General features: G+C 34.9%; 1 protein-coding gene across 1 annotated transcript; it reads right to left on the bottom strand.

The window, feature by feature from the left end:
- Nucleotides 1–13,669: 13,669 nt before the first annotated feature.
- Nucleotides 13,670–15,289, bottom strand: LOC133033482 (probable carboxylesterase 6). The gene has a single exon (XM_061108243.1). The coding sequence runs from the start codon at nucleotides 15,239–15,241 to the stop codon at nucleotides 14,237–14,239; it is 1,005 nt and encodes a 334-aa protein (XP_060964226.1). The 5' UTR covers nucleotides 15,242–15,289; the 3' UTR covers nucleotides 13,670–14,236.
- Between the last annotated feature and the right edge of the window lie 206 nt (nucleotides 15,290–15,495).

Below are 15,495 nucleotides of genomic sequence, written 5' to 3' on the forward strand. Positions count from 1 at the left end.
ATTTTGTGGAAAAGATACTTAGTCAAATAAGATATTTTCTAGATAGTTATTTCTAGACTACTTATTATTTCTAATATTAAATAGGAAATATTATACATTGTGAAATTAATTATTTATTAATTAATTTTGGTACAATTTACTTTAAGTATATTTTTCCTAGTATTAAACTAGAGATTAATAATTAAGTCTTCTCTACACTTAATTATTTATTTCTTGAATTTAATACATTTAATTAATTTGAAAATTAAATATCTAAGTTGATTTTTATCATCATACTTAAATATTTCTTTTTCATGACATTTAATTAAATAGAAAATTATTTTTAGTTGAAATTTAATTTTTCAACTAAATTTAAATAATTTTCAAAATATATTTTTTCTTTATTTTATTAATCAATTTTTTTCGAAATTGCATTTCTTAAATGCTAGAATTTCGAATTTTATCTTGAAAAATAGATTAAGTTGTAAATTAATTATTTTAATTAATTCTTGGATCAACTTAAATCAATGATTTTTTCATTTATTGATTAATTTAAAATAAATTGAATTAAAGTATATTATTAGAAATTGAATTAATTAGTCAAAGGAAAATCTAGATAGGTGATATTTTTGCTTGAAGTATTTTTCTAGTATATTTAATTAAATAGAAAATTAATATTTAAGTTGATTTTCATCATCATACTTAAATATTTGAAATTTTTCTTATATATTTAATTAAATAGGAAAATTATATTTTTTGTTGTAAATTAATTTTATTAATTAATTTTGGGCCAACATTAAATTAGAATAATTTTTCCAGGATTTAATTTTTATTTTAATATGCATTTTTCGAAAATTGTATTCTTATATACTTTAATTTTTCGAAATGCAATATATATTTATAGAAAATTAAATTTGAGTTGTAAATTAATTTAAATTAATTTTGTAACAACTTAAATTGAATATTTTTCTAAATATTTATTAAATATATATTTAAAATAAATAGATTAAATAAAGAGAATCAAAGAAAATACAACTCACTTTAAATAATGAGCTTGATTATTATTAAGATATTCGATCTCCATTGTTGGTCTTACAAAAGTTAAATGTTTTCAATATAACCTCGAGACGCTAGACTTCGTCCCCCTATGGATGGTTATTCGTTGAACGCATTTAACACCGTAAGATTTCATTTGATAAGTGTTTTGTAAGTTTTCGTCTCTATTAGACTCTCCCCTACGGTGACTACTTAGAGATAAACTTATGAAACATGAAACAATGGTGGAAGCTCATAAAATGAGAATAACCTTGACTCTCGCCTACCGGGACAACGTTGGATTCTTATTTTGATCGAATAAAAGGTTGCTAGAATGGTTTCTATTTTAGATGAGGTGACAACTCTATTCAATAAATGATGCTTTGACTCTCGCCTCTTAGGGACCGTATCAGTTTATTGAAAACCTTGGAAATTATTTAGGATTGTATGTTTTAGTATTTTCACTAGTCATTCCTACTTGCTATATGTTTATAATTTCTGAATTGTGTATGAATTTATATTGAACCATGTTATTTTCTGTTATTAAGTTGTAGTTTAATTTCGAATCTTCATTGTTGGTCCAACATGTTTGTTTATCTAATGAGATAAATCCCTAGTGGATTTTCACCATTAGACATACATAATAGTGTAAGATCTCAAAAGATAAATATTGTATATGCGACATCTAGCTGTTCATCAATTGATGACACCTTAGACTAGTATTTTTACGATATGAAACAAGAAGATTGTATAAATAAGATTACTTTGACTTTCGCTAATCGAAGCATCGTTGGATTCTTATTTATAAACGAAATTATCCTAATTCCTCTTATCTTATTCATTTTGAATTAGCTTCAAAACATATCATTGGATGAATGGTCTATAAATCATTTCATGTCATTCTATATTTTCTCTTAAGAATTTAAATGACGCTTATGATTATAATCCCGAAATTCTATTCCCAATTGATATAAATCCTCAATCTTAGAAATCTCCTACTTGTATGGGCAAATCAGACTTAGAGTTATATTAGTAGTGCTGGTCCAAGATAGAATTACTCATTATATTTGGTATAAATTTAAGTCTTTGACTTTAATTTTAGATTCCAAATAGAAATTTTCTTATATTTCTAATTCCAGAATACAATACAGTTACACTTTCTCAAGTGTTTATATCCATCTTCTATTAATGGATTAAAACTGTATGGAATGTGAGTTAGGTATTCTGTGACCAGGATCCACTTGAAGTATTCTAAGAACTCTTTGATGTAACTAAACCTATGTCATCATAGACACTACCACATTTTCTTAATCTATGGCATTTGTATCTTGTTCATAGTGGATTTGACAAGATCAATCTCTGCAAAGAGTTAATATGCCTATATCCACTGAAAGTAGTTCATCTCATTCGCAGATGAATGTACATTCAGGGGTGGATATGAGTTTTTCGTTTTATTCTTAAAACGATAACTCTAGATTATACCTTATGCAAAGAAATTTGAAATGTTTGAAAAATTTCATTAATTTCTAGCAATGGTTAAAACCATTAAGGTAAGTGGTTAAAGATCTTGCGGGCGATAGGGGTGGAGAAATAGTTAGTAGATATGCAGTTCAAAGATCATTAAATTGATTTTTGAATTATATCCAAACTTACCTCCCCAGAAATTTCGATTTGCATATTGATGATTAGTTACTAGTCGTTGCCTAAGTCCTTCTATGGTAATACAATTTCAGAATGATGTAATGGTTGTATACTTAATGTAAATCATTACCAGATTCATGGATGACCTAATCAAAATCTTAAGAAAAGCTAGAACTGTTAACCATGGTTTGTTAGCTATTCTAAATGATTAGGGGTGGACCATCCCATTGTCAATAGATAAGAAAGTGTTTGTTCAAACAAATACTACTTTTCTAAGAAAATGACTAAGTCTGAAAAACAAGTAGCAAATAAAGGAGATATTTATTCTTGATTCCAAAAGTGTTCTATCATCTTATATAACATATGATGATCCTACTGCCTCTGTTGTCTTGTCACAACCGAAGAGATCAATACCATTTAGTTTTCTTCGACATAATTCACAGTACCTTGTCGTAGTGGGAGAGTTTCTAGGAACTCACCTTCTTATGACTTGGGAGACACTAGTGATTAAAATCCATTGTAAGTTTAAACAAGTAATGGATTGTCAAGATAAGAAACTAAGAAGAAAGCCAATAGAACTATGGTTTAATCCATTCACATGGAATAACCTAAAGTTTTCTATTACAAGGACATAAAAGGAAATTTTTGTTTATAAGTCCATTCAATAGACTTAACAAACTTCCTGTTCCTAGTATTATAGGTTTGAGATTATCTAAACCTATGGCTTGTGGTATACCTGGTAATTACTTACTCTAATGTAAGCAACTTACTTTAGTAAGATGCTGAAGCATTTTCTTTCTAATGGCAATCTATAGAAGCTTCACAACTTCTTAGGTATAGATTTTATTTATCTAAGGAAAAGTCTTGACTATTCCAGAAAAGATAAAGCCATGAAAGAATTTCTTACATCAACAGTGAGAGGTCTTAGATATGCTTTTGTATGCCTTAGACCAGACACTGTTTGTTGAGTGGGAGTAATGAGTAGGTATCGATTAATCCGGAGAAGAACATTGGAAGACAATCAAGTAAATCCTAAGATAAAGAAGAGGAACTATCTGTTAGTCTATAAGGGTGTGTTTAAAACTCTTAGACTACACCATATCGAATTTCGAAATTTGCCTATGTGCTAGTAAATATTTACGATAAGATGGTGGTTACTGCGGGGGTGGAATAGTGATTTTGGAGAAGTGTAAAAACCTATACGAAGTCTCTAGGTCTACCGAGAGAGGCGCGAATGTTAAAGCTGCAGGAAAGGTACTTATTCAGTCTAAGGAAAGTTCTATACATCTTTGGCACCATTCCAAATTGCCTTAAACTACTAGTGTTAATTTCCTGATTAACCAAAAGTAGTTGCCAAAGATATAGAATCCAGTATCCCAAGAGAGTAAACATATAGAGAGGAATTTCACATTATCAATGATTTTGTGATTAAGGAAGAGTAATAGTGGAGAAAAGGTTGTGGTTAATTCAACCTTTCAGATCCTATTACGAGGAGTTTACTACTACTACACTTGATTTGCATATCAAGGTGTTGAGATTATTTGAAACGCACTTTTTGTTTTATATTAGTGCAAGTGGGAGTTTGTTGGGTTTTATGCCCTAAATAAAACTCATTTCAATATAATCAGATTTGTTTATTAATATAGATCAGAAATAACATTTAATGTTGCATGGTTCACATGATTTATTTCATGATTATATGTACATAATGTATAAATTCATATGAAACCCTTTTTCACATACTTGATCCCGTTTATTGTGCCGTCAACACATTGGAAAGTAAACATGACTATGTGAATAAAGTTTCCTAGATTTATCGGACACGGGGTTTTGCGATATGATAATCTACAACAAGAGTTTACTTGTATTTGGAGAAATACTATGTTCTTTCCGAACATTGGTTAAAGTAAAGCTCGTGGTTGGATGCATGGAGTATGCATCGGAAGGGACCGATATTGAACTTTGACTTAGATTTATTAAACTTACCGTAATATCTATTCAAGTCAATATCGCCTAGTTGATCCTAGATCAAATGATCTTAATCCTGATATGATTAGGCTCAATCTTGAAAGGCTATTCGTGTTCTTTGATTTGTTAGTTAAGCCTACTTTTAGGTCAGGGTGATACGTACATTTTGGGAACACGGTAGTGCAATTGAGTGGGAGCGCTATCATAAACATGGAATCTATAGCTTCTATCTGGCGAGTAGTAAGCAAAGGATGATCTCCTTCGAGCTTGACCAAAAGAACATAAATGGTGGAGTACTCATTTCACATTAGCTGAAATATCATTTATACGGGGTCAAGTGTTTTAAGGAATAAATACATTGTAGGGTGTAACGGTAATTTAATCCCTTTACAGTGTAGATCATTCATATAGAGGATCATTGATCACATTAGGATTATAACAATGGATAACTAATGATGTGTCTATATGGTGGAACATATAGAGCATTCTATATGCTTGAGAGTGCAATTCTGAGTTCTATGCGTGGATTCAACGAAGAATTAATAAGTTAGTGAATTTTAGTGCTAAATTCTTGATCTACTTATTGGAAGCTCGGTTATATAGACCCATGGTCCCCCCACTAGTTGAGATAATATTGCTTGTAAGACTCATGTAATTGGTTTTGATTAATCAATTATAATTCACAAATTAGACTATGTCTATTTGTGAAATTTTCACTAAGTAAGGGCGAAATTGTAAAGAAAGAGTTTATAGGGGCATATTTGTTAATTATGATACTTTGTATGGTTCAATTAATAAATATGATAAATGACAATATTATTTAATAATTATTTATAGTTATTAAATAGTTAGAATTGGCATTTAAATGATTGAATTAGGAAATTGGCATTTTTGAGAAAATCAGATACAAAAGGTGTTAAAATTGCAAAATTGCAAAGCCCAAGGCCCAATCCATTAAGTGTATGGTCGGCCACCTTTGTAGCTTTTTTAAATGATTTTTTCATTATTTTAATGCCATATAATTCAAATCAAACCCTAGTGGAATGCTATAAATAGATAGTGAAGGCTTCAGAAAAATTACACTTTCCTTCTGACTTTTTCTATTCAGAAAAACTGAGCCTTCTCTCTCCCTATCTTTAGCTGACCACTCTCTCTCTTCTTCCTTAGAATTTCGAAATCCTTAGTGATTTGAGTAGTGCCCACACACATCAAGTGATACCTCAATCATAGTGAGGAAGATCGTGAAGAAAGATCATCAGCAAAGGAGCTTCAGCATCAAAGATTCGTAGAGAAGAGATCCGAGTTCGGATATTGATAATGCTCTGCTACAGAAAGGAATCAAGGGCTAGATATCTGAACGGAAGGAGTCATTATATTCCGCTGCACCCAATGTAAGGTTTCTTAAACTTTATATGTGTTTATTTCATCGTTTTAGAAAGTTCATATTTAGGATGTTAATAAACATACTTGTGAGTAGATCTAAGATCCTGGTAAAATAATTTCCAACAAAAAATACTAGGGAAGGGAGAACAACAATGTGGGCTGACTTGCATGATTTAAAGCATCCTGTTAAGCCTTGGCTTATCCTTGGAGATTTTAATGCTCTCTTTTCTCTTGAAGATAGAACAGGTGGCAACCCTCCTTGTCTTACTGATTTGGTTGATTCTCAAGCTTGGTTTGCCCAAGCTCATGTTGAAGCCTTAAAGAGAACTGGTTCAAATTTTACTTGGACAAATAACCAGGACGGGACAAGCAGAATATACTCCAAAATCGATCATGTCTTTGCTAATGAGGATTGGCATGATACTTTTGGAAATACTTCTGCTCATTATGGTTGGGAAACTACCTCGGACCACTACTCTTGTGTTGTCTCTATTAAAGCTGATATGAAAATTGGGGTCAAACCTTTTCGCTTTTACAATTTTTGGGCAGATCATCCTAAGTTCAAGGAGCTAGTTTTGCAGAACTGGGAGAAACCTCTTGCTGCTTCGCGTATGAAAGGTCTTTACTTAAAGTTAATGAGACTTAAACATGTTCTTAAGAAGTTCAATCATGAGACAATTGGAGATATTGGTAAGAGTTTTCAGCAAGCCAAGGATAGATATCAGGAAGCTCGTTTGAAGGCTCAAGCTCATGCTGGGGATTCAAATTATCAAGATTAAGAGAGGGTAGTTGCTGCCAATTTTATTAGTTGTGACAAAATGTACCAGAAGTTTCTTAGACAGAGAAGTAAGATCAATTGGATTCAAAAGGGAGATGATAACACAAAATATTTTCATGCTTGTATTAAAAAAAGGAAGTCCGAAAACAGGATTGCTTCTTTTACCAATGATCATGGAGACATTATTGATAATTTCCCTGAAGTTGTGGATCACTTTGTGAATCATTTTAAAGGCTTTATGGGGACAAGGAATGATACTTCAGCAAGTCTAAACATGGATTGTTTTGATCTGAATTCGAGACTGAACCTAGACCAACAAATTCTTTTACTGAAGCCGTTCTCCAACAAAGAAATCAAGAAAGCTATGTTTAGCATTCCTGATTCGAAATCTCCTGGACCGGATGGATTCAATTCTGGTTTTTTCAAGGTGATGTGGGCTGATATTGGGAAGGAAGTTTGCAAGGCTATCTCTGATTTCTTTATTACAGGTTACATGCCAGCCGAGCTTCACTCATCCATGATTTCTTTGATTCCGAAGAATGATAACCCAACCAAGGCAGTTGACTTTCGCCCAATAGCTTGCTGCTCTACTTTGTACAAATGTGTGTCAAAACTTCTCTGTTCTAGATTGGCTAAAGTTCTCCCCTCGATTACTAATCAGAATCAAGGTGCCTTTGTTCAAGGTAGATCGATTGCTCATAATGTGATGATTCTGCAGGATCTTTTAAAGAACTATAACAGGAAAAACATCTCTCCTCGGTGTGCTATTAAGATTGATATTAGCAAGGCTTATGATACGGTGAACTGGGAATTTCTTGAATGCTTGCTGGCAGCGTTCAATTTGCCTCAGAGATTTATTAAATGGCTGATGACTTGCATTACCTCGACTTCTTACTCCATAATCATGAATGGAAGAATTCAAGGAAAGTTTAAAGGTGAAAAAGGGCTACGGCAAGGTGATCCTCTTTCTCCTTTACTCTTTGTCCTTGTAATGGAATATTTGACTCGATTGCTTCGATTGGCTGCTAATAACTCTAATTATAGATTTCATCCGCTTTGCAAAAAGCTTAGGCTTATCAATCTTTGCTTTGCGGATGATCTCATCATCTTTAGCAAGGGTTCTCAACAGTCTATTGCAGCTTTAAGGTCTGTTCTAAAGGAGTTCAGTAAGGCTTCGGGGTTACACATCAATCATGATAAGTCTCAGATTTTTCTTGGTGGAATCAGCCCTTTGATCAAACAAAGCATCATTGACGAATTAAAGCTTGCTGAAGGAAAATTCCCAATGAAATATCTTGGGATTCCTTTGCGTCCAACTAAGTGGAAAGCCGAAGATTGTAGCATAATCATCAAGAAGATCACTCAGCGTCTTCATAATTGGGCAAGTAAGCATCTTTCTTTTGCTGGAAAAATTCAACTTATTCACTCTGTGCTGATTGGCCTTCGAAACTACTGGATGAGCATTTTTATTTTACCTCAGAGTGTTACCAAGGAAATTGAGAGGCTTTGCAGAGGGTTTCTGTGGGGTGTAAATGGCAATAGAAGCAAAGTCCATGTTGCTTCTTGGGATAAAGTCTGCTTGCCTAAAGCTTACGGAGGATTGGGTTTCAAAGATGGTGCTAAATGGAATCATGTGAATCTAGCCAAGTTTGTTTGGGCGATTTCTAATAAAAAAGACTTGTTATGGGTTAAATGGATAAACACCATATACCTGAAGCAAGATTCCTACTGGTTGTATGAGCTCAAACCCGACACAAGTTGGTATTGGCGTAAGCTTTGCCACTTGAGGAAGAGATTCACAGAAGGAGACATAAAGGCTGCTGTGAGAACAGGTGAACTTAGAACTAATCTGTTGTATAACAGCTTGCTTGATCAAAATCACTTTCAATGCCATAAAACTATTTGGAGTTCTCTTAACTTACCAAAGCATAAATTTATTCTTTGGCAAGTGGTTAACTCCCATTTACTTACAAAAGATAATATGGCAAGATTTCATATTCCTGTTGAGTCGAATAAGTGCCCGGTTTGTGAGGATTACTTTGAAACTCATGAACACTTGTTCTTCTCTTGCTGCTTGTCCCGAAAAGTGATTGAGTTGGTGTTTGATTGGCTTGGTGCTCGCATGTGGCCTTTAGATTTTCAAAGTTGGATAGGTTGGATGTAACACCCTAACTAACATAGGCGTATTACGTGATTTTTAAACAGACTGTGCAGCTCGTTGCTAATCAACGAGGTTTATGGAAAAACGTGATTAATTAAAATTTTGCTTTTTAATTAAACTTATAAAATAATATTACAAAAGACTCGGGATCCCGATTATAAAATCATTTACAAAAAGATTTAACTGTTTAACTGATACACAAAATATATGTCGTCTAACGACCAGTTACAAAAATCAGCCTCGCTGTCCCGATGATCGTACGCTCCAGGCCTAACCGCCCCGACATGTACAATCTTCACAAGCTCGCTCACGGTCCATCAGCTATAGCCTTGCCTTTACCTACACATAAACGTAGATCTGTGAGTCGACAGACTCAGTAAGAAAAGCATAATAATACTCATACATAATTCTAACTGCCGTGTCCAACACGATACTGAGTCCCGCTACTGCCATGTCCAACATGGTACTGAGCCACTACTGCCATGTCCAACATGGTACTGAGTTCAAAACGTTCATAGGGACGGTACTATTGACACGTAACAACCTGATCGGTCGAACCGGTCATACTCATTCTTGGTCATACTCCGGCTGTACCGACGTGTTACTATATCCTCACGATCGGTCGAGCCGGTCATACTCATTCTTGGTCATACTCGGCTGTCTGGGACGGGATACGTCAATAGTACGGAACCACCAACCAAGTGTCGGCTGATCGGTCGAGCCGGTCATACTCATTCTTGGTCATACTCCGGCACATACCGACGTGACAGGGTTGGATGGTTCGAAGCCAACATACATATCTAATGTAATCTAACAGGCTTCCTACATGCACGCTAAACATGTAATCTACATATGCATACTGTTATACTAATCTTACCTGGATTCCGAATTCAGGTGTGCCGGTCAACCTGATTGGAACTTTAGGTGAGCGGCGGATTACAGGCTCCTAAACCATAAAAATCACAACACTATAAGTGACACGCTAAATCACTTCCCGGGGACTTAAACTAGGAACTAAAAGTTTCCCTATCGATAAAAAGCATGGCAATACCCCTTAAAACATAAAAACGAGGAAAAACACGGGTTCTGAAAATTCCCCAACCGGCAGACCGGTTGCCCAACCGGAATTGGGTTGGGAAGTCGGGACCCCCATCCGAATTCCGGATGCACAACGGAATTCGGTTCCTCGCGAGCGACAACATCAAATTTTCATAACTCAACCAATTCAACCCCAAATTGATTCAAACTTTCCAGACCTGTTCTATACCTTCCCTAGAACAAATCAAAGGCATCAAACCTACCCAGAAACCACAAATACAAAATTTGCCATTGGAGCTCAAGCTTTGAGTTCTAAACTCAAACTTGAGCAAAACCACCTAATCATGCATTCCACTAGCTTAAAATCACATAATCAAGCATATCTAATCCTCTGAAAACAACTAAGAACATCCAGCAACTTCACAGCAACAAATCACACCATTTCTTTCAAAAATCATAACTTTTTCACATAAAAATCTAACCAACTAGAACAAGAACTCAAGCATGCAATTCAATCTCATTAAACCTACTGAATTCAACACTTTAATCACAGAAACAACAACAACAACCAGCAGCAACAACACCAAAAACATCATGCATAAATCATCATAATTTCACCATTTTTTTCTAAAATTACAACAAGAAAAGGTTAGAAATTTTACCAAAGATTTGAAGAACACTTAGATTGGATGAAACTAGCTTGAAAATTGAAGAAAAATCCGGCCCTTGAACCCCAAGCTTTCAGCCGAAAAAGAGAGAGAGAAAAGAGAGAAAAAGCTTTTCCAAATTTTCTAATTTTTTAAACTTAGAGATTTTTTTAATAAAGTGAATTAAACCCCCATAACATAACCTCATTTCAGCCAACATTAATAAAATAAACAACATTTATTTTTTAAATAATAAGGTCACAAAAAGACAACAAGTCATTGGGGCAAAAAGACCATTTTGCCCCTCCATACTAAAATCACATAAAAATCACTAAAGGGGTATTTTTGGGAAATTCTAAATTCCAGGCCATTCCCGACATTCCCAATGTCTAAAAACCCGTCCCAAACTAATAACATGCTAAGTTGTGATTTCTACTGAGCCAAACGCCGAGTTCCAAAATACCGGGCACCGGAAATGCAAAATATGAAAACTACTGAATAACATAACCATGCATTTCTGAATTCCATAAATAACAGTATAATAAATTATTTAAATAGCTATAAATAATTTCATAATTAATCATGATTAACTGCTAATTTCCAAATTAACTAAGCGGGCTTTACATTGGATGTCTTTGAACATGGACAATTGGGTGAGAAAAATCAGCATAGCAGCTGCTGCCGCAACCTGCTACTACCTTTGGAGTAATCGAAATAGATGTGTTTTTGAGGGGTATTCGCATAGGGACACTCGCATTGTTGCTGATATTAAAAGTATAGTAAGATATAGAGTTCAACTTGTAAATAATAGAAGATTGAATAGAGTAGAGAGTAGGTTTTTACAGATTATTCAAATGTAATTAGTTGGTTGTTGTTTCGGCTGAGGGTTCTTTGTCCCTTGCTTGTTTGTTTTGTATTTGTTTGTTCTTGATTAATGAAGTTCTTTCCTTCTTGATCAAAAAAATAAAATAAAATAAGTATATAATATAATTTCTTTAACAAAGGTGGCGTTTGGTAACACTTTTTTAATCAGTTTTCTATTTTTAAAAGTAGAAAAGTGAAAATATTTTTCAAAAACATGTTCTATAAAACTGTTTTTACTTTTTCAATTTTATAATTAGAAATCAAAATTTTAAAAACAAAAAAAGTCACTTTCAATATTTTTTTAAACAGTTTTTTTTTTCTTAATCAATCTTTGGATTACGACCAGACCTGGACCCAAATCCCCTTCCCATGGCCCTGGCGCTGAATCCAGCTTCTGACTTGAACCCGAATCCGACCCCAGACATAGACCCAACTTAAATAAATTCAAAAAATAAAACTAAAAATAAACTTTATAAAACACACTTTTGTTTTCTGTTTTTAAAATTGAAAAACAAAAGCGGTTACAGAACGCATTTTTATTTTTTAAAAATAAAAATTTTACTTTCATTTTGTGATTAAAAAATTAAAAAACAAAAGTGTTATCAAGCAGCACCTAAATAAAATAGGTGTGCATTATGTGCGATTATTATTAATTATTATAAATGTTTTTAATTATTAACATAGAACCGAAGTCATGATTCAAGTTAATAATAATAACAGCAGGGAGTCTTTATATAGTCCTAAAATAGGTGTGTGAGACTCACATTGTTATCTGCTTAATCTTTAACAAATAACAAACGCGTTTGTCATAAATTCAAAAAGCCTATATACAAAATAGGGATATTGGCGGCTAAACCACCTGAACTTTACAATTTGTAACACTTAACCATAAAAACCGAACTTTTGGCGGCTAAACTACCTAAACCCTGATTCCGTTTTGCTCTGCACACCTCCGTCCAAAAATCACCGTTAAGTGCCACGGTGGACTGTCCACGTGTACACACTTGTACACGTGGCAAATTTTTAGTGGTCCACGTAATATTAGTTTTAAAAAATAATTATAAACATTAAAAAAAATTAAAAAAAAAATTAAAATATTTTTTTTTTTCCTTTTCTTTTTTTTTTCCTTTTTTTTTTTCTTCTTCTTTTTTCTTCGTTTTTCTACAGGCCTTCTCCGACTCCCCCCGTAACCCGACCCTCCATCTCCGCCCAGTCCCAGATCAACAAACCCCCAGCCACTATAACGAACCACCTTCACCAGCAGCTACCAAACCCCATTCGCCCAAATCGTACCCATCGACACCCTTCCTCACAGCCCAGAAACCCCAGCGACCCCCTTCCTCACAGCGACCCCCAACCCCAGCGACCCCCTTCCTCACGGTGGACCCTCTTCCTAACAGCGACCCCGACCTCAGACCTAAGCCCCACGACCCCCCACATCACAGCTGTGACCTCAGACCTTCAGACCACAGAGAGAGAGAGAGAGAGAGAGAGAGAGAGAGAGAGAGAGAGAGAGAGAGAGAGAGAGAGAGAGGTACCTCCAAGGAGAGATAGCGAATGCCGGTGAGAGATCTCAGCGTCGAGAGCCACGCCGCCGGTTAGGTCTGAAGGCTCCGGTGGTGAGACGAGAAAGAGAAAGAGAGAAAGGAGGGTTTCTACAGAAAAAAAGAAGAAGAAAGAAGAAGAAGAAGAAGAAGAAGAAGAAGAAAAAAAAAAAAACAAAGTAAAAAAAAAATTAATTTTTTAATTTTTTTAAATGAAAAAGAGTAAAAAAAGAAAAAAAAATCTGATTTTTTTAATATTTATAATTATTTTTTAAAACTAATATTACGTGGACCACTAAAAATTTGCCACGTGTACAAGTGTGTACACGTAGACAGTCCACCGTGGCACTTAACGGTGATTTTTGGACGGAGGTGTGCAGAGCAAAACAAAATCAGGGTTTAGGTAGTTTAGCCGCCAAAAATTCAGTTTTTGTGGTTAAGTGTTACAAACTGTAAAGTTTAGGTGGTTTAGCCGCCAATATCCCTACAAAATATTATTCAACGTTCACAGTTTAATAACAACCAGTTTTGTGATCGTTTGTCATAAATAGGTTTATCCAACAGTAATATTTGACATTTAATATATAATATTAAAAAAAGAAAAAAAAAACAAAAGCAACACTAGCCATTATTGTTCACACAATATACAATATTTTATTATCACTTAATTAATTAAACGACAGATACATTTAATATATAATATATATGGGCAATATATACATATATATAATATATAATCAGTATCAACACGTACAATTGCAATCAAAATAAACAGAAAAAACACAGTACGTAGCTAGGCCCGCAACGTACTTACTTCCTTATTGATAAACGTACTTACTTCCTTGATAAGAAAGTAAATATATCTTTGGCATCATAACTAAAAATACTATTTTTTGTTTTTAAAAACAGAAAATTATTTTTAAAAACAATTTAGCTTGTTTGGCATTGTTTTTTAAAAACAGTTTTCAAAAAACAAAGTTACAAAAAACAATAATTTTGAAAACAACAAAATGTTGTTTTCTGTTTTAAAAACCAATTCACTTTTGGTCAATATTATTTTTAAAAATCACTAACCAAACGTGACTTGTGTTTTAAAAACTTCAAAAACTATTTTTTTGTTCTCATTTCTAAAAATAATTTTTTAAAACAAAAAACAGAAAACAATACCAAACATGCTCTTATTATCATTAATGTAATATCAATGCTTCCTGATAAATTCTATGACCCCGGCCAAGAAGGCCTCAGTCTGGGCAGCCGTGGCGGGGTCACTATCCACTGCGATCTTGTTGAGATAGAAGATGTGACTCATCCCACAGCTCATCACAATCTCAATCTCCTTATTCGCTTTCTTCACAGCCTCGTAGAACTCCATCTCCGTTTCTAAAAGCATATCCTTATCCGCAAGGCACAGCAGCATCGGTGGCAGCTTCAGCTCCTCCAAAGGTGGCGCTGCAGGCCCCATCGGACACGTCATCGGGTGCTCCTTCGTCGATCCCACCGGTAAAGCCAATGCTATGAACTTGTCCAACATCTCTAACGTAAGGAAAGGAGTTTCAGGCTGCTCCATCTCCGACCGGCTCCGCTCGGGCCGAACGAATCCTGGCTGGATCGGGATCGCTCCTGCAACCCGAAGCGGCCTCAGATCCTCCTTTCCTGCCCGGACAGCCGTCTCTTGAACTAAATTCCCACCAGAGCTGTCTCCAATTAGAAAAACCCTGTTGAAATCGGCTCCCTCGAGCCACGGCTCCGTGCAAGATTTTGCCTGGGAGCTGAGCCAGAGGAGTGCGGAGAAAGCGTCGTCGGCCGCGGCTGGAAGACGGTGCTCCGGAGCTCTTCGGAGGTAGACTGAGACGATGATTGCTCGGGCTTGGCGTGCGAATCGAGTGTAGAATGCATAGTACAAGAACCAATCGGCTTGGCTGATGCAAAAGCCGCCGCCATGGAAGTGAAGTAAGAGAGGTAGTTTAGCAGTTTCTTCTTCGGGTGTCTTCTCTGGAAGATAGATTCTGAGTCGAAGACCCGAGTTTGGATCGGCTATGACGTCTCTAGTGGCAACTCCGTCGATGTATTGATCATGAGGTGGGACGGAGTCGGCCATGAATTTGACCTCTGGTGGACCTGTCCATGTACGGTCGACAGAGCCATCGTCGTAGAGTCTGAGCCAGCCAGAGACATCTTCTACGATCTTCTTGTCTGGAACCATCTCTATTATATTGTATAGTATGGTGTGACTGACTAGTGATGATGAAGCAATGCAAAATTATTGGAGTTGGAAAGGGTGGTTTATATAGAAGATGGAAGGAGTACTTTTTTCTTTTACTATTTAGAGTATTTAAATATTTTAAAATACCTCATCAAAATTTAATTTTATCTATTTAATTTTCTCTACATATAAAACATGAATAGTGTTTAAGTTAAAATGAAGAAGAATTTAGCTCACTTGATGATGGAGCTTTG

The sequence above is a fragment of the Cannabis sativa genome, chromosome 1 (genome assembly GCF_029168945.1).
Source record: "Cannabis sativa cultivar Pink pepper isolate KNU-18-1 chromosome 1, ASM2916894v1, whole genome shotgun sequence".
Lineage (NCBI taxonomy): Eukaryota > Viridiplantae > Streptophyta > Magnoliopsida > Rosales > Cannabaceae > Cannabis > Cannabis sativa.

Coding starts and splice junctions, on each gene's coding strand:
- LOC133033482 (XM_061108243.1), bottom strand. CDS start 15,241: ATGGTTCCAGACAAGAAGATCGTAGAAGATGTCTCTGGCTGGCTCAGA.